This window comes from Tachypleus tridentatus, chromosome 6 (genome assembly GCF_004210375.1).
Source record: "Tachypleus tridentatus isolate NWPU-2018 chromosome 6, ASM421037v1, whole genome shotgun sequence".
In the NCBI taxonomy this organism is placed as follows: Eukaryota; Metazoa; Arthropoda; class Merostomata; order Xiphosura; family Limulidae; genus Tachypleus; species Tachypleus tridentatus.
The window spans coordinates 87,757,458-87,778,728 of NC_134830.1; the positions used below are offsets into that span (position 1 = coordinate 87,757,458).

Below are 21,271 nucleotides of genomic sequence, written 5' to 3' on the forward strand. Positions count from 1 at the left end.
TTTAGATAAGCAAATTACTAAATAACAAAGATTGTAAAGATTAATTTGTATATAAAAAGTTAGTTGAAAAATAGAAATTGTGAAATCTTATAACATTAAGATTATTATTTTTTAACACCATCATTTGTATATTAAACTTCAAGAAAGCTTCTACATTAACTGTGTTACTGATACTTGAACTTTGTATCTTTTCATAACATTATTTTGTATTAAAAAAAAAAAGATATTTTCTTGTTTAGTTGTGTATGTGACCTCAACTAAGACTACTAATAAATTGCTTATATGTTTTATTATTATTGGTAGTTACTAACTACCAATTGATTTATGTTTCAGATTATAATCTATTGTAATCATTAGGGAAATCTTGAGAAGGATTTTGGGTGATGGCAAGAGCTGCGATTTCATTATGGGTATTTTTATTAGGTGTGTTTTTCCACATATTTTAGCTTCCATCCATAGGACTTGAATGATTGAAATACTTAAATGGATTCAAGAGAGTCATCAAGGTTTTACTGACTTATAAGATAGGTTAACTGAGTGTGGTATCAGTTACTTGGATGATAAATGCTTCCTTCATTTATTTTTCTGTGTGTAATTCATGTCCCATTGTTTTACTTCATTTTATTTTGTGTTCTTTTCTGATATAATAAGTTTTTTTAGTATGGAATATAATTGTGTGATTATAATTTTCTTTGCTGCTTATTCTTGATGTTTGTCTTTTTGTATAAATGGCTGTACAATGTAGACATAATTTCAAAATTCATGAACAACCTAAACAAACATTCAGCCATATAATTCATGACAGAAATAGAAAAGAGATAAAAAGCTCCTATTTCTAGACCTGATGATTACCAACACAGGTGTTCATACATCAAAGGAGGTAACAAGAAACTCACAGTACAAGTAAGTACTTCAACTATAGATCAGACTAGGCAGTGTAAACTTAATGTTTTGGCTTAAATTAACAGTTCCATTAGAACCCAAACTCTATCATAGACCAGATTATTCCAGTGATTTAAAGGTGGGTGCCATAGACTGTCTAGTCTCCAGATTGAGGGAAGTTTGTAAAACTAGTATTAAAAAGAATGGATAAAATACACCACTATGTCCCTGTTTGATAGTGGATAGTTTCGACACAAGAGAAAAAGAGACAACCACCAAGAATAAGCAAATAGAAAATTAGAAGACACACTCCTTATTACCTCATATAAGAGTTCTTTTTAAAAATCATATAAAGGATATGCAAACAGCAAATTATTTAGAAGTAAAACATTGTTAGTGCACTTTACACCATGTATAACAACTGCCTTTCTTAGGACTCTTCTGAAGACAGCAGCTGATATGTAGAATATAAATTATGTGGTAATTATGTATGAAAATAAAAAAATAGTAAAAACTTTGTAATTACTTGCAGTTGAGCTTCCAGACTTCTAACCATGGTAACCTTTGATATGTGATTGCTACAATTTTATTGTTAGAGTATACTGATAAGAAAGTTGAAATAGAACAACTTACAATTGGCTTAAGTAGCCCAGTCTAGTTCATTTTTATACTTTGTTACACATAGTTTGTTATAATTTTATTTCTAATTCAGTATCTCATGGTAATATAGATCATGATATGTTAATATTTATCAATAAATATTATATATTTTTATATATATGTTTATATATTAAAATTGAGAATCCCCTTTTCTGAAAATATGACCAATTCACAAACTTTATTTTGTGAGACTGCTACTATAATGTATGGTGTCCAGAAATGAATGTACTAAAGATAAAATTGAATGATTTTATTGTCATTTGATATAACAACAGAATTAGAATATAAATAGAAGTAGTAGGCTTGTAAGTTTTGTTTTATTCTTGCTTCTTTGACAAATGAACTGTTCCTAGAAATTTGTATCTGTATATGCTACAAGAGTCCTTTATTAAACAGGATGAAACATCTTCCCACATTGCTTGAATTATTAAAGTGTTTTTAAACCTTACTTTTCTAGGGTGTTCAATTGGTAGGGGAGGTTCAATCAAATTGCTTGCTCATTTGCCTGATTTAAATCCTCTAGGTTTTTATTCCTGGGTATTTTTGAAAACAAACCAAAAGACCTTGAAGAACTAAAACATCAGATTCATAATGCTATCTTATCCATCCGTACTGCTCTGTGGAAAGTGTTTCCTCAGAATTTGAATGCTGAATTAGATTAATTATAGCAAATGATGGAAGATGTGTAGAATTCCATTAATTATTATAACTTTAGCTTAGAAAACTATTACTTGTCACCTCAAATAACACTAAAGTTATTCAATTTTATTTTTGGTATGTTCATCTTTGGGCACCCTGCTTTTTACCTTTGTTTTTCTTTCACTCCTAAAAAGGTTTGTATCTTGTCTTAAAATTAGACTTAAATTGGGTCCTGATATGATTGATTTTTTTTTCAATAAAATGAAACTGTTCTAGGTTGTTGTTTTAAAGATTAATTCCTGAATGCAAGGTTCAATGTTATATTGATTTTGTAAAATGATTTATACTTCAGAATGTTTTCTGGCCAAAGTTTGTGACAGCCATTAAAATCAAGTCTTATTTCACCAAGCAAATGTTCTGAATTTGGAAATTTTTAGGGCAGTTGGGCATAAAGAGTATGGATTAAAGTACAAGGAAAATGTAAATAACCTCCTTAGGAAGGAAGCAGAGAAGTGCGATTTTTTACAATGTTTCTTCATCTTGCACTCAATGGGAGGAGGTAAAACCCTTAAAATGTTTACATATTTCTTAATTAATTTGAAATAAATTAATATTTTACATTTATCGGTTCTAGGATAACTTAATTTGAACCATTAGCTTTTCAAAGTGTATAAAACATAAATTTATAAAAAAAGAAGTGGTGTGTGGTAAGAATATGGAGAGGTGTGTATGAAAATAAAGGAAATAAATATGTTAACTCTCATTCAAACTTATTGCTAGTTTATTTGTTATTCTATCATAGCTTTATTTTACAAAATATATTTCAATCATAAACTTGCTTTGAAATTTTCCAAGTAACCTTATAAATCTTCAAAAAATTGATCATTAAAATCACTGTAAGTGTTGTGTAAAGTACTGATTATACTGTTGTTAGATTCTTCAATGAACATTAAATATTTGACAATTTATTAAGCAAACAACTAGTACTTATGTCTTATAATTATGCCTATAACTCGGATTAAAGTGGAGGAGATCTAAACACCTAAAGATGCAACTGTTGGCAGATTGTGCAGCCTTTAATGTGCAAGCTAAGGTGTGAAAAGTGTATCATCTTGAAGAAACTGATGTGTTTACAAACATATTACATTGAATGATTTTTTTCATGTTGATCTTAAAACATGCATAATATGTGACATGCATATATGGTATGTAGTTATATTTTAAACTTTACTATAAAATAATTAAACATAAATTTTCTATTAATATATCATCCAGGTAGAAATACTATAGAAAATATTTCACTTTCAATTAAAGTAAATTACAGTGGAACTCCTCTAAAGCAGCCACCTTCAAGACTGAGACAAACTGGCCTGATTAGAGGGGTCCACTGTACATAATTAGAGATTATGTAAACAAAAAAAGGGACTGTGATTGAATGACTGCTTTCAAGGGGTGACCGAATCAGAGGGGTGGCTATTTAGAGGGGATCCACTGTAATTATGTTTGAGAAAAAAGATTTTTTAAGAGTAATGCAATGTTGTAACAAATAACTTCAAGTACATCTCTCTGTTGATTTATTGTACAAATATTCTTCCGAGTAGTTTTGTATTAACAGCAGCAAATCAATATAGTTACAGTAGGTAGAGTATTTGTTGGAGCCACTGTTGTTTTTAATTCATTATTAACTATAATACACAAAATGCTACTATAGTGAATCTGTGCTTTTAAGTTTGAAAGTGGTGTCAAGAATGTGGTTTTAGTTGCATAAATTCCAGCTCCATTCTTCTGGAATTTCTGTAGGCAAGTATGTATGCAGGATTTTCACTGGATCAGTCTGTGTCATAGTGCACATGAATCAGTGCTAGATTATGCAGTTTCCTTTTGTTATTTATGCAGGAGTATGTAAAGGTGTTAAGGCAGTGTACAGTGCTTGAACTACACTCATCTTCATAGCAGAAGATTGAAAGAGTGTAAGCAATCTGTGCTGTAGTAAAAATGTTTGGAAATATGACTCACATTTTTTTAATTGTTTTTATATATGATAGAAATGTTATCCAGTATCCTTCCACTGAATATGTGTTCTTATTTTACCAGCTCTCTATCTTCATGATGGAGATGGTAACTAAACTTTGTTGAAATGATGTACATTTGTAATAGTTTTAAGCTTGTAAAAAAGTGTTTTCATTACCTTTCAATCCATCTCTAAATTTTATTGTCTAAAATTTATTTTTTATTCTCAGATATTTTGAATGGTTTAAGCATGTAAAACTCCAGTCCAGAAAGGTTATATACCTCTATGCACCAATAAGAGTTGTAATTTTGTATGTAACTGCTGGAAAAATTTCTGTGTCTGCCACAGGTCTTGAACAAACTACTATCCCTATATGTGTCTATGTGTGCTGTGTCAATCTATGACATAATCTTCCTAGTAATATAGCCCTTCACCAGTAAGAGGGTGACACAGCCTTCATGAGCAGTAAATCCAATGGACATTGGTACATGATCATCGGATCATTCTTTCCTTGTCCCTGCCTGTGCTCAGACATGTTTGTTTGTCTGGCTTTTTTAGTTTCTAGTTGCTTCTTTGTACTGCCTTTCTTTTTTAAGTGCCACAGTACTTTTGTTCTTGTTGCACTTTCATTCAGTACATCTGACTGCAAGTTCTTATTTTCTTTAGTCACCAGTTTTTCTTTGTGCTACTTCAAATGATGATTCCAAAAACAAACAAACAAACAAAAAAAATCATATGCCCTGTAATTTCTCTTCAGGCATTTTCTCTAACTGTCGGTGGTGACCAAGGTCCCTTATGTATTAATAGAGCTGACATTCAGTAATTATCTCTTTGCTTCACATGGTAGAGCAAATGCTCAGTGTTTGACAGGTCTCAGATTTCAATCTGTAATGAGGGATTATGGTTATAGTGGAGATGTTAGATGACCACAATGTTGTAATGAACCATAAATTAACAATGTATTTACTGCTGATGCTTTTTAAACATGATGCTACTACTATTGTGAATCAGGTTTTTGGCAGCTCTTTGTCCATTGTTTCATTGTTTTCTATGTATTCTGCACTGCTTACAGAATTATGATGATTGCATCATAGGCTGGTGAAGTACATGTACATGTATGTAGGAATGGAAGTTTGTTCAAAACTTGCGGACACAGCTTAATTATTAAAAAAGAAAAGAAAAAACTACAGAGTGGTATATTATGTTGTAGTTGACATCATCAATGGTAAGTAAAGCTCGAGTTGACTTAGCAATGAAATCAAGCATCAGTGAAGGAAAGTTAGCAAAACAAGTATTTTTTTTTAGAGGATAGATTTCCAGTTGGAAATTCTGAAAGAACAGATGCCCATGAATCAACTAAACTGGCAGGATGTTTGTTTAAATAAAAAACAAACAAAAAAAACATGAAGCATATGAGTAATAGCATCACAAATATAGAAAGAAGATCATTACTAATGAAATAAACAGAGGAATGAAAGGAAATCAGAACTTTCAGGGGTGGACATCCCATTAGAAAAGCATGTGCAAGTCTATAGGGTAAACAAACTTAGATGAGCTTAGGATTTCTAGATACTATGCCTGGGATTCTACAACAAATGCCAAGAAATCACATATCTTAATTATTATGGTTTTAGTTCTGTTTTCAAATTATGCAAATGTCCTGATCGTAAAGGATGAGATATAAACTACAGAGAAGAACCAGGAAGAGAGAAAGAAAAAAGCCATCTAGCCAATAACAGAGTTACTGAGAATAAGATATTCAGCCTGACACCCATAAGAAGACAATGATAGAAACTTGGTACTCTCCAATCTCCAAAAATAAGTCTATATTTCCCATCTTATGCTAGCTGTAGTAATATTTATCTGAAATGACTACTAAGACAAGACTAAAAGACTGGATTCAATTGTTGACTAATGTAATCGTTATTGCTGAATAGTTTAGAAGAGCTATCAGTAGGTAACTTAGTAAATTAAAGTGGTCTCATGCAAAATATTTGAGTGTGTACACTAAAAGTATATGTTTTGTGATAAAAAGAGTCTCTGACAGATTCTCTGTTCTTTATGCAAACTCAATGATATGATGACTTGTGCAATCATGGCTGTTTATCCTGGTATTTGAGTACTGTTTGTTATGACTCTCAGCATACCTACCATTACCTGTTTCAGTACTCTGTAACACTAATGACACTATTAATTATTTACTGGGACAGTGTAAGACCATTGATTTTTTTTTTGTAAATAAAGAAATTACAACACAGCTTAAATCTAGATGTAGGTATTTTGACATTGGTCTGTATGATTAATGTTAGACCTGTAGGTCTTGTTCTAGATCTAACATAAGCCTAACAATTTATATATAACATTATACTAAACTAATTCCAAATCTGGATCTAACACTCTAACAGTAGTAATATGCCTAAAATAGATCTAGATGTAATAATTTATAGTCTAGTCCTGACATTAGGCCTGTGTATAGAATCGAAGACAATGTCTCACTGGACAGTATCTCACTTGCATGGTTACTGACTCTAGTTTGAAAACAAACTATCTTTTTATGCTGCACTTCTATTCATAACTACAGATTTTTGTGAAATTTGGTGTTACTTATAAGACTTGAACATGGTAATCAAATGAAGTCTACCACCAAAATTTCTCTAATTTTTATAAATATTCAAGAGTGTTTTTGAACACATTTTTCAGTTGAATACAAAAGACTAAAAATTTTCAAAAAATGATTAGAAAATACAAAAAAAAAATCTTTATGTTAAGCAATTGCCCACAACTGAAATATCGTAATGAGAAGCCAATTTTATGAAAAAAAAAGTACCAAATTTTTTGCAACAGTGTGTAATTTCTCATGTTAAAAAATACAAGCTGTAATTACCAAATTACCTACCTAATTATATTCTCACTTTCAAACAAACAAATTTTCAAGATGCCTTAAAAAAGTAATAAAAAGAAATAAATATAAGGGTAGACTATATAAATAATATTTGGGTGAGACTGTCCAGTGAGACATTGTCCGTATACCTGATGTATATAAATAAACAACTGTAAATCTGTAGAAAGTTAAAAGGCCTTATGAGTAAGGGAAGACAGGGATAAGTTGTACTCTTAAGTAGCTCAGTTGGATACATAATATTTAGTAAATGTACTTTCATTGATTCACAAATTCACAATATGAATTTCATGTAGTAATAAGTTAAACTGGTTAAACTCTTATCATTTTGTTGTGTGATACTAAATAAATCCAGTATTTACTTGACTACAAATATACAGTGTAATATGAAATTCTATACTCATATTCAAATGGCCTCATGAGTGAGGAGAGACAGGGAGGCATGTACTATTGGATAGTTGAATAGGTGATTGGCTCTGTTAGCTAAAGGTCCTGGGTTTGATGACCCAGTCCTTGAGTTTCTTTACACTAAACAGTGTTTCCTGTGAAGTGTACTGTTGTTGATTCATAGTATGAATTTAATTTAATTTTTTTCTTTACAACCATACTTAAACCATCTCAGCAAAAAATAATTTATTACAGAAGAACAGTTTAGTGTAAAGAAATGATTGAGTTACTATTATACAATATGAGGCTTGTGCTCTGTAATTGCATAAAAATTATTTTACTGAGTTTTTTTTCATTCAAGATTTCTTATATGATCTAATAAGTTTCTAATTTTTTCATTTTTTTTACTTTTATAACAATAAATAAAAATTGTGTATGAAAATATGAAATGTAATACTTGTGTTTTTGGACTAGGGCTTTTTACCATCAATGGGAAAAGTATTCTAAACCTACTTCTCTGTAAAGATGTTGGTTGTCTGAAAATAATCCATCTTTATTTCATTTTAGAACAGGAAAATTATCAAGCACTGAAACAGAATCTCCTAAAACTACTATAACTTAAATGGCTTTCTAACTGAGCTATAAGTGGAATAAAATAATTCTTTTACCTGGTTGAGGTGACCTATCATAAAAAGAATTTATCCTTATATGGCTATGAATAATTTAATAACAAACTTAAGATAAATAAAAACTGTTATATATTACTGTCATCATTATCAAAAAGTAAAGGTTAAGTTTCACTGGAAGTCAAGAACTAAAAAAGAAGCAGCGAAACATAAATGCTAAATTATAAATGTATTGGGTTAACTAAAAAAAATAAATAGATAAAAGAATTATTCAGAAAGGTATCTGCTCATGCATTACATACTTCATTAATTTATTTAACATAGTTTAAGCTATATACTTGCCAGTATTTTTAGTTTTCTTATACAAGTTTATTAGTTCAACATTGGTTGAAAAGCAGTAAACTCAAGTAAATTTTTGTGAGCTTTAGATTATTTATGATAAATAATTTTAACTTTTTGTTATAATCTGTAGTCATTTGTAAAATAAAGTAATTTAAGTTTATTTCATTTGTTTATGTTGTTTATACAAGTTTGGAAAAATGGGCCAAGTCTGTACAATGTTAGGTTGGAGAAAATAACATTAAATATAAAATTTTGGCTGAAAAACACTTTTGGATAATCATTTAGAAAGTTTCATAGATGTTACATGCATAAATAATACAATGGTTTTTGAATACTTTCACTAATATTTGCATTTGTTTTATAGGTATCTATAAGTTCAATGTATGATTAGCAGCTGAAAATTTTGTACATTCTTGTGCTTGTAAGCACATCAGAAAATGCTGTTTTAACAAATATTTGACCTATTTTACAATAGTAAACATGTTCCTTCCATATATTAAAAGCCAAAATATAATAATTTGTTAAAATATATACTGTTATTTGTGCTGTAATAATGCTTTTGTGACATAATGGAATTATGATTAATATATATTAAGAAATGGATACACTGCTTTATTGGTGATTTGAGAACAGTATATATTTTCAATATGATATTTAAGGAAACTAGGACTCTTTACATACAGCCTTTTTTAATTAAATAATGCTTGAGTAATGTTTTGCAGTAACAATTTTTTTTATTGGTAATAGCTCAATGATACATTACAAGTATTAATCAAGTGTTCAGGAACTAGCATGTTTTGGGCAGAAAAAGGCCTGAGAAAAGTCAGGTAATTCCATTCTCCCTAATATGTGGGAACCATATTGATGATAAATAATTTTAATCTCATTTTGAATGTAGCTCTCTTAACTCTCCTAGTATAGGCTTTACCATTCTGACTGATCTTGTCCACCACATAACAATGAAACTATATACACTATAACATTGAATGCTATGTGTTTTTGGAAAGTTTGGCCAGCGTTTAGTAAATATTACAGATCTGTTGTTTACAAAAGTTAAAACAAAGTATTTTTACAAAAGATCAGTGTGAGTGTAATGTGGTTTTCAGAATTAAAATACCTTTCTCTTTTATTTTATAGCTTTCAAATTTCTAGAACCTCATAAATTTATATCAAAATTTTTTTTATTGTTAAACTTTGTATCTTATCTATCTTAACATTAATTGTATATGGGCTTTGTCAATTTAACCATTTTTGTTACCACCGTGTAACAAAAATACAAAATAAAACTGCATTAACCTTTTTCCTTTTTGAAATAATTGTACACTGGAACAACTAATTATACGGTATTTATTTTTACAGTCAAAGGTAACAGATGTTTCATTTACATTTATTTACAGCTGCAAACCTTTTTAGTGAAAGGTAAAATCTGTTTATTATATAGGACAGCTTTATTTCATGATATGCATGTTCTATCTTGAGTTTTTTTAATTTAAATTTGGATTTCTAACCCAGTAAGTTTCTAATTTTTACAATTTTGTTTTTATATTAAATAAAAAAGTAGATGTAAGCACTAAATTTCTTATTCTTAATCTAGAATTTTGTTTTTTCTCGAGCTTTTGTACCCTTATCCTTGCATCCTAGGCCTATTTGTTTGTCACCATAGTCTTGCCTGAAAGATAATTCTTATGTCTAATATTAAATTTATATTTCAAAATATTGCCATACAGGAAAAATAAAATATACCAAAACTCCTATAATTTAACTGGCTTTCTAACTAAGCTTTAAATTAAATAATTCCAATGTATGGTCAAACAGTTCCAGCAAAGGCAGGACCAAGAAAAAATTTCTCAAAACCTGTTCCAACTTTTGAAAAATTGGAATATTCTCTTTCTATTAGTTCAAAATAATCTAATAGTAAATGTCAGAGGTAATTGGTATTTTTAAAAGATAAAATGTGCAATGAGGGGCAAGGCATATGGGTTTCATCTCATTGTATATCTCATTTACTACAGTAAGAAACGTAGAGGCAGTAAATTACACTTTAGCTCAGGGATACATTATGTGTTAATGTATAATTCCGTAACAAACCATAGAGGGATGGAAAAGAAACCTAAAATGGGCAATTTGGAGCTAAGAAGTGTTGTATGATACAGAAAGTGAAGATTAAAATTTTCTTTAAATATTTACTGTTGAAATTAAGAAATTAAAAATTACATGAAAATATGAACTATAAACTGCATTTTGATATTTTTATTGATATACATTGATAATTAAATTTGGTTGTAAGTGTTAAAAGGTCATGCAGTTGAAAGTGAATTTCTAACTTGAATTAATTGAAAGAAAGCAACCAAACATTAAGAAAACTATATAAAGAACACAATAAGTCATTTCTTTCAAAATAAGCTATTACTCAAATTATTTGATTATTTCATGAGCTAAAATTATATGATACTAAACCATATAGATCTTCAGTGACACCTTTATATTAAATCTGCCCTTGCACCTTCTGCACATGTATACAGGTTAATTTGAACATTTAAGTAACCATGAAATCTACACTAAACCTCTCATGCTCCAAGAAACTTTGAGGCATGTATTATCCACAGCATATACTTTGCAAGCTAGTGACATGAACCAATTTTACAAGATGAGAGAAATTAAAGAATCCTTTCATGTTATGGTAATGCAATAAAAAGTTTCACTAAACAGAGATTCTGGATTAGAGTTGAGTAACATGTAGATTCTATTGGTTAAATCTATAGGAAATCTTACAATGAATCAGAACATATTATCTACAATCCACTAGAGTACATAAAGACTGACAACATCATACAAACGCTTAAACTTTTCCGTTTCATTACAGCTTTATGGCTTCTCTCAACTTTCTTCTTCTTTAATAACTTTAATCAACAAAAATAATATCATCTCTAGATTATGGCAAATTAACAGAACTCAAAGTTATGTGCCCTATAACTGAACCATGCAATGGGGTGAAGAGAAGCAGACATTTCTGACCACCCATAGCTATACTTCATTCTCCTTTGGTTAAAGAATAAACTTTAACCTAAATTACCATCATGCTTTATTGTTGTTGACAAACTGATTTGAAGACAAAGGGTAGAAGACAGTCAAAATGTTGTTGTCTTATGCTTTTATTTCTACAACAGCCATTTGCTGTCCATTTAACTGAATCCACCATGTTTGGCTGTTGAATTTTAAACCATTTTAGAAATTTGTTCAGATTATTAGTAATCACTGTAACAGTTACTGCTGTATGATGTCTGCTCTCAGTACTAAGAAAATATAATGTTAAAAGTACATGGCAAAATTCCAGTTGAAAATTTCTTAGCATGTAAAAGAGCACTCAGTCAGTTATTTGAAGTGGATGAAAAATTTGTGCAAGAGTGGGGATAACAATGGCAAAAATTAAAAGAAATACCAAAATATAACAAGTCATCAGATGTGGATGTGAAAAATGACCAACATTGCAAGATGATCTGAAGGTTTGGATTATATCATAGAGAGAAGTAGGCCATACAGTATCCCTCATACCTGATATGTCTTTGAGCACAGCAAATGAGTATCACTAATTTTGTGTAGTGTTTTAAATTCATGAAAGAAAACAGTATCTATTAGAACTAGGATCACTGTTCACCAAAAAGCTACCTGCGGCTTAGGAAGTTAAAAAACAGAAGGCAGATTTCATTCATATGTTGTATGCCCTTGATGATATGGACCAGGTGCACATCAGTTATGGTGTACTGTTGTCAAGATCTGTTGAACCAAAAAATCACATCAACCATTAATATTATGACACAAGACATCATGAAAAAACAAATTTAAGCTTTGTACTATCCTGCTTCACTAATGGAACCAAGTAAGGCCAATGGTCATTTAAAAAAAAAAACTATCTAAAGGGAATTTTTCCACTGGCTTTTTTGTGAGGTAAAAAAAAAGTTGGATAAAAGAGAATGAAATAAAAGAATGGGCTGAAAACTGCTGATTATGGTGACCAGGGTTCTTCATCACCAAAAAAGGAATTGCTCTTTATATTTGAGTCTGTGTCAGCCCTTGAATGTGACTTTATCAAGAGGAAATTTAACAAAATTGGCACCAGGAGCACTCACAAAGAGACTGCAGGTACTTTATATTACTGTAAACAGTGTGTACAAATTTAAGATATGTAAATGTTGGTAGAAGTAGATTGATGGAGGCTTTGCACAAATATACAGCCTTCAGGAGAATGAAGGAGGCCAGTTATACCAAAGTTAGCTATTTCGGTGTGGAAGCGTGGAATGCTGTGAAAGTATCAAGCATTTGGAATGCTTTTAAGAAGAGTTGGCTGACTTCTGGGGAAGAAAAGGACAAGAGTGAAAATTATGCGGATTGCAACACACCTACACTTGCTGACTCGGAGCTGCTTCTAGTGTTTTACAGCAGCATTTTGATGGCTTTATGAAAAATGATTTACCTTTAACTTTTATTTAAATAAAGTACTGTCAGGTTGTGGACATGTATATTTTTTATTTCAAAGATGTAATTTCCTTCTTTTGTTACATGTGCAGGGAAAGCTGTTTTCATTCAGGAAGAAACTGTATTGTTTGTTATAGTCATTTAGGTGCTTCATTTGAAATTAGATAAAGGAATGCAATATGCAAAAGAACTATTATTAATGATATTACTTAAACTTACCAAAGAAAAAAGATTATATCTTATTGATAATTTAACTCGATCCGTCATACTAATTTGACATACAATACGCTAGGGGAAGAGAATATTTTGCCATTCTTCCTATTTTATGCCTGTGTTATGCCTTTACAGAAAGTAATGGTAATACTTCACTGATTCCTATTAGCAATTGAATGAGCCAAGGTGAGAATACTCATCATATTTTAGAATTCCCATATACTTGTATCAAGGGTGTGTCATAATAGTTCTGTTTAAAACATAGTTCAACGCAATATATTAAGTTTTTTGTTATGCCATGGTAAAAAAGAAGTATAGAGAATTGCCAGTAGTGCAGTGAATTTACATAAAAGCTTTACGTGATGATGGTTGGACTCTCCAACAAATTGCTACAGACTTGAAGTGTTCCCCTAAATTATAAAACAGGGACAGGTTCAAAATAGGAAAGGAAGAGGCAGAACATCTAAACTCAATTATACTGATGTTAAGTATCTTTGTTTATGCAGCCTTCAGAAGAGGAGGAGGACTGCCACTGATTTCAAGCATGAGATAAATTACCTTGTACCAAATGAAAGAAAAGTGTTGAGATTTACAGTATCAAGAAGACTTAATGAGTATGGAATATTTGGTTGTGTAGCAGTCATAAAATCTTTTAGTTTCCTAATATTGTAAAGAGACTGAAATTTGCTATAAAGTACAAAACCTGGACTATTGATGATTGGAAAAAGGTGTTACGGATAGATGATTCTAAGCTTAAAATATTTGGTTAAGTGTAGGCTATACATCCAGCAGAAGAAGGGTGACAGATACTTATCTCAGTGCATAACCTCTACCATAAAACCATGGGGAAGACAGTGTGATGGTTTGGGGGTGTTTTTCTGCTGTGGTAACAGGGAAGTATTTGCAAAATAGAAGGAATAAAGGACCAGCACAAGTAGTATCAGATAATGATCCCTCATGATATACCCAGTGGTTTGGTTTATTGTTAAAGGATTCTGCTATCAAGAAGATGATGACCAATAAACACTAATCAAACTGAAGTAACTTGGGTATGAAAAACCCAACTGTGCAGATATGGGATTTCATAGATCGAAAACTTGACAAATCAAACTTACTTCCAAAGAAACTTTATAGGAGTGAAATTTCATAGGACACTGATTTAATATGTTGCAACAATGCCTGAAAAACTGTCTGCAGTTATTGTAGCAAAAGGGGACACACAAAATATTAACTGTTTGCTGAACATCAGAACTTCCACTGAGCTTCTTTTGTACTAAATATGAAGGTTAATAAAATTTTGATGTTTCACCTTTGACTTCCTTCAATTGTTCTTTGAAAGTAACCTGAAATTTAAATTTTGACGTTGTCCTAACACTTTTGCACAGTACTGTATATCCTGTAGATTACTTATATGAAAGTGTAGTAATTTAAATGGGCCATTTTCAACAAAACAAGCCAGTAACGGTAAAGACAATGATTTTTTTTTTCCTTTTTGTTTTTGCCAATAATAGGTTTATCTTACTATTTTCAATAATTTGTTAACTTCTATGGAGCTTCAACTCTAGAAAATTCTAATTTTTTACAATAATTGAAAAATAGTGTTTACATATCTGTCATTACTGTGACTGTGGTAATAGGAAAGACATGTCTCTACCATTACTATGAAATGGAGGAAAGTTTTTGCATATTGTATGTCTAAGAATGCATTTGTATATTATGATGTAATCTGGAACAGAATACAGGTTAGAATTGATGAACTGATGTCAAGTGTATAGGTAGATATTAGGGTAGATGATTTTTTAAAATTTTTTATCAAGTCCATACTATCCAAGTATCAGAAATACAACTGAAAGGATCAGAAATATTATGAATATTTTTTATTTAAACAAAAATCAAGTGCAGTGGATAAAAAACCAACAAACAATGTTAAAAAAATTAGAAAATATTGGAAAATGTAAAACAAAAATTAGAATGGCTTGCATTATACAAATTAAAACAAGAATTTTATTGAATCAACTTGTGGACAGTAATTGTAAACACAAATTAATACTGGTCTTTGAATAGCAGGATCTTGAGCAACCATATTGAAATGAAAATTGTCCCAGCAACTTCAGAATGACCTACATTATACAATTTGAAACAAAAATTTTATATAAAAAACTTGTGAACAGTATCTAATCAATACTGATCCATTAATAGCAGGATCTTGTGTAACCACATTAAAATGAAAATCATTGTTCCTTCATGCAAGTGTTGTTATAAGCATGTACATTGTGTTAGAATTTCACAACAGACAAAAACTTGTTAAACATGAGCCATAATGGTTTTAATTGTAGTGACGTGTTACACATCTAAGTTGAATGGGGTTGGTCCCTGGAATATCACCTCCTTCAGTATGAATTTCTCATCAACATTGGTGACAATATCATCTCGTCTTGGCCAGTTTAAGATGTACTGGGAAAGAACACCAATCTGTTCAAAGAATTTAAATTTCATGCTTTCAAAGTCAATTAAGTGACCAATGTAAACTGAATTTTTTCACACTTCTGGTGATTAACACAACATAATGCTTGTGTGTCTCAAGAACTAGTTTGAGGCTAGCCTGTGTTTTCCAAACCTTCCATAGAAGGTACTCCTTTTTTTCATCAGGTGAGAGGGCCTCAAGATCAAGAATTTCTACATCATAGCCTTCAGCTAATCTTCTTTCAAAAAGATTTGTTTGCTGCATCATCAGATTATTATTGTGGACATTGATTCTGTTTTTGGGAATGACAATCACATTTATGACCTGATCCCTTGGAATAACATGACAGTGTTCGATGATGCAGAGAACCCGGCTTATTAACTAAAATTTGATATACTTTCATGGTACCCTTTATAGATTTTGATAGCACCGTATTCAAATGTGGCTTAATATCTGCTAGTGGATCATCTGATATCTTATCCATTGTTACATTGATATTCACCTGTAATTTTTCAAATAATTATCAATAGTCCCCATGTCTCTTCCATATGTTACTATCTGGTCAGCTGAAGTTTTAAGGGCTGCTCCAATACTGTCAGCTGGACCTCTGCTATGGCCACTTTTGAGAAAGTTCCAAGACACACGTTCAAACCCTAAACTAAATGGAATGTTGGCTAGGAGGAAGTCAGAATTGTTTCTGTATTGGCTTGTTGGCCCATAAGAAACAAAGTGACCTTGTTTACACCATTTTCTCTGAGGTCTTTGAGCATTGGTTTCAAGTGGGCCCATAGTGACCCAGCCCATGTCTTGTATCTTCAGATAGAGTACAGTAACACTTTGTAAATATACCTGCAACTGAACTGCAGAACGTTGCATGTCAAATGTGTAATGCTAACTGATGCTTTGATGCTCCAAAATGTATTGACATAATTTCGGTACTCGTAATTTTGGTTAAAGTCAATCTGTAATACACATTCATCACTTGCTAACATATTTTTAAGCTTTCTAATCTCATGGTGCTGATAATTCAAACAGGTTACAAACATTTTTAACTGAACCGGTTAACAATTCTTTAGTGTTTATGTTTACTGAAATGACCTCACCTTTGATACTAGTGCATGTTTCAGATTTATTTTGCCACTGGTAGTATTGATGGGCTCTCAGAATGACTCAGTATCTGTACCATTGATGTATATGTTACTCATACTACTACTGCATTTAGTATATTTTAAATACATACAGGACATATTTGTTTTTTAACAAACAATAGAGTTGATAATAACATTGACATTTTTGCTCTTTATAACCCCAAGCTGGTTCAGCTTTGAAGCAAGCAACTCACAATTTGTATGCAGTTTGCATTCGGTGGTGTCCCTGTTATTTACATTTGAACAAACAACATAAAAGGGACAAAGTCTTGTAAAGGAAGTGTAAGAAATGGAAACCTGCAGATTTTGAGCCAGAAATTTCATCCTCAACTTCTTTAATGTGTCATATAGGTATCTTTCCAGTCTCTTCTCTTTTTTTTTGAGTAATAGTTTCTTTCTTAGCAGAAGCATGTCTGCTAACATCATCTCTGATAAAAGTAATTCACTAGTTTTTACACTGCAGTTGGATACTTGTTGAGCATTCTGTCATCCATTCCCAGTGTTCTGTTTATCTCATTCTGTTTATTCTTTAGTTGTCTCATTGAGATGGCCAGGTCTCTTTCAGCTTTCTTCATCAATCTATATTTCTTTAGAAACTATCCTTTAACCACATTTCAAAATGACTTTTTTTTTCTAACCATTGCTTTGCCCTTGAGTTTTTGTTTTATTTCATCTGAGAGTGTAAAGCCAGATGTCAGCTGCTTTTGAATAGCTTTCATTTTGCCAGATCTAACCATTAATCTTGTCTTTTTTGCTGGTGATGAATCTGCATGCTGAGCAGTTGTCCCACTTGTGTTCAGACCTGTGTTGTTCTCAGGTATATTTGTTTGCTGTTGTAATAATTTCTTGTTTTTCATTTTCATTTTTTTCAGTTCATTCCTCAAGCTCTTTATTGTTTCCTCCTGGCTCCTGACTTTTCTGTAAGCACACTTTGCCTCTCTTCGTAGCTTCTTTCTTCCCACCACTATTTGATGAAATGGAGGACACTCAGGACTTTGAAGACTTTTGGAAGGTGTTAGGTCAGAGACTTGGAAATGTGGCTGAGGCTTTGGTTCTACTTTTACAACTGCCCATTGTCTTCTTTTCTCCTGTTTCCATATATGCTGTTGAGCCTGCTGTTTTCATTCACTGAGACTATGTACGAGGGCTGTTCAAAAAATACACGGACTGTTTGAATTGCGCGGCTCCAGTTGGTTCCAGGGGAATCCGCTTGGTGTCGCTAGGTTCACACAGATCAGCTGATTACGACGCCATTTCCCGATTGCAGATATCTTCATTTGTGTATTAGCTACACAGTTTTAAGTGAAGTGCAATTTTTTCGTTTGACGGATTTCAGAATGAATGACCTGAAGGAGCAACAACTTGCTGTGACATTTTGTGTTAAACTTGGAAAATCTGCAACTGAAACTTTTGCTATGCTTAACACGGCTTACGGTGATGTTACTATGAAGCATGTTTCAAGTGGCATGAACGTTTTAAGGATGGTCAACAGTCCCTTGAAGATAATGAGCGTCCTTCCACGTCAACTGACGACCCACACGTCGACAAAATCAACACCCTGGTGCGGGCAAATCGACGTCTGATTGTCAGGGAGCTTGCTGAAGAGTGTGGGATATCAGTTGGATCTTTTTACGAGATTTTGACCGAAAAATTGAAGATGCGCCGCGTTGCTGCGAAATTCAGCCCTCAGAACTCGTGAGTTTTTGACCAAACACTCGATCGCTGTTCTTCCCCACCTCCCTACTCACCTGACCTTGCTCCTTGCGATTTTTTCTTGTTCCCCAAACTCGAAAGACCCTTGAAAGGACGACGATTTTCGAGATTAAGGCAAATGCGATGAAGGAGCTGGAGAACATTACAAACGAAGCATACCAGGACTATTTCAACAAGTAGAAACACCGTTGGGATAAGTGTGTGTTGGGGAGAAGAGTACTTTGAAGGGGTCCCAGATCTGTAACTTCTAAATAAAGTACATTTTGTCTTATGACGTCAGTCCACATATTTTTTTAACAGACCTCGTATAGTTTTTATTCTCCCTTGAGCCTTACATTGTTGATACCTGAAATATAATGTTTGAAATGCCTTTAACACTAATGACAGAATAATGATTGTTCATGTACACTCTACCAAACTTGCTGACTCAGCCCAAGTTGTATGGTTATAAAAAAGGATAAGAACATAAGTACAGAGAGACCTCATTAATTTATGCTTAAATAATTTATGGATTGCTTCTTATGGTTTTTGCTTTTGATACCAAAACTTTACAAGTAGATTGTTCCATGAAAACCATCATCTTTGCCAGCATGCAGCACCCTAATTGCTGCATTGCTCAATTGTGTAATTGAGAAATTCAGGCAACAATAAAGTGTGTAAGCAATCAAATACACACAAAATGGCTTATATAGGCTTGAAATCTGCTAATTTAGTTTGTTTTATATGAGTATTCACTCATACAAGCACTTTACATCCAGCTGTCAATGTGCACATAAAGATGCTGCACTTACACAACGAGTAAAAGTTCACATGTTTTGACTAATTTCACTACAACTTTTCAAACAATTTGCAGGGTATAAAACTGTAAAATACGCTGTGTTTTGGACCCCTTTTACTGTGAATTAGATAGGTCCTACTGTACAATGGTTGATGGTACCAGTTTTAATGATAGGGTATTGGGCAATCTTGGCCAACAGATTTGTTTCAAAACAGTTTAAACCAAACTTACTATGTTGATCATATTATATAATCAGGCAAAGAAGCATTACAACTTTTCAATTTCAGCAAAACCATATAAAGGGCTGATCAACAATTTTAATTTACCTCTCTCTCTCTCTTTTGCTAGATAAACAATGGTAAAGACACCACAAAAAATGTTTAAATGACCTTTTGCCATGAGGCACTTACATTTCTTCTGATTGAGGAAATAACAAATACTCATTATATATATATGTTACAGTGATTTTATATGTTTTCATACACGTTTTGGCAGTAACAGTAAAGACGTTGTATTTATGAGACAACTTTAGTGTTGCAACTTACCTGACAGATTCTTGTTCGCTTCTACGTTCTGTTTGATTTTGGAGCCAATATGGCTGATCCCTACATTTTGGTCTTTCATATGAGCTAAATTGCTGCTATCTCTGTGGATATTGGTGAACATTCCTTGGGAAACATTGTCCATGGTAACGGTAAAGACACGCTCATTTCAGAAATCTGGACTATAAATCTTTCTTGGATAAATTATATAACATAAGCTAAACTAGAATTATTAATTCTTTTTAAGAAACCTGAAATTTTTCTAATAATCATATAAAATACACTTCCATCATTTATGAGATTGTACAACGTTTTTATTATAGTCTCTACTTTTGCCAGGTAACAGTATAGATATTTTTGTCACATTTAAATCCAGTGTTCTCTTTGATATGACCAAAGAACTTTACAGTTTTTTTTTCCTTCAGGGAATAAATCAGTTTTATCAGTATGTCCACTGAAATATAAAATTTGATCCCAGAGAAGACAGAAAAAAACAGACATCATTTTGTTGAAAATGGCCCAAATAAGAAAATAAATATGTTGTGTGTGTAACATACAACATCTTTTCTTGTCTATTTTAGGTTTGCTATCGATTCATGTTTAATTTTAACTGTGAAATCCTATCATACACATACAAACACACACACATTTTATATAATATATATATGTTGTGAAAAACTTAAGCACTCTTGTATAGTTACCAACAAACAATAGAAATGTTTATTAATATTTATCATAAAAATATAGTTACAAAATAATATATTTTCATAATTAAAATTTCATCTATAAAAACTTTACTTATGATAAATATTAATAAACATTTCTCTTGTATAGTTACCAACAAACAATAGAAATGTTTATTAATATTTATCATAAGTAAAGTTTTTATAGATGAAATTTTAATTATGAAAATATATTATTTTGTAACTATATTTTTATCATCCAAGCAATGGAATTGTTCACAAACTCGTGTTGTTTATCAGCTATTTTTATAAATCAAACCTTAAAGAAAACATTGCGTTATTTTTTTGTAACTGTGGAGTTACTGATGAAGAGTGGTGATTGTATTCTTGCACACTTACAAAAATAAGAATAATATTTCAGAAATAGTGTTTTACCCACAGAATTAGAATGTTACATATTTGACAACAGGTTTTCCATTTCAGCAGCAGACATTTATTGGCAAAGATGGTTTGCTGGATTATCTTCTTTTGCATTTATCAGAAATTGTATGAACTTCATAAACTATGCCCCACATGGCAAAATACTAGCCACCTGTCACTCTTCTCTACAGCCCAGGTCTTGTTTATTTTATTGGCTGTGATGAGCAGTAGTTTTTGAGAATGGCAGCATGAGGTACAATGTATTGGTCAGATTAGTTTTAATAATTTTGTCTGAAACTCCAACTGTTGGGGCTACCATTTGATTTCTTCACTGGTGTTAGCATTGCTGACAAAGTAGGTGCCTCAGTGTTCTCCACCATTATTGGTAATC

The 21,271-nt window shown here is 31.7% G+C and overlaps 1 protein-coding gene across 4 annotated transcripts in view; it reads left to right on the forward strand.

Moving 5' to 3' along the window:
- LOC143252974 (tubulin epsilon chain-like) overlaps positions 1-21,271 on the forward strand; it is a 103,089-nt gene that overhangs the window by 46,872 nt on the left and 34,946 nt on the right. For all 4 annotated transcript variants that reach the window (XM_076505942.1, XM_076505941.1, XM_076505940.1 and 1 more), the window contains one exon: positions 2,619-2,740. In XM_076505942.1, coding sequence (XP_076362057.1) covers positions 2,619-2,740 — 122 coding nt within the window. The remainder of the gene's footprint in view (positions 1-2,618; positions 2,741-21,271) is intronic.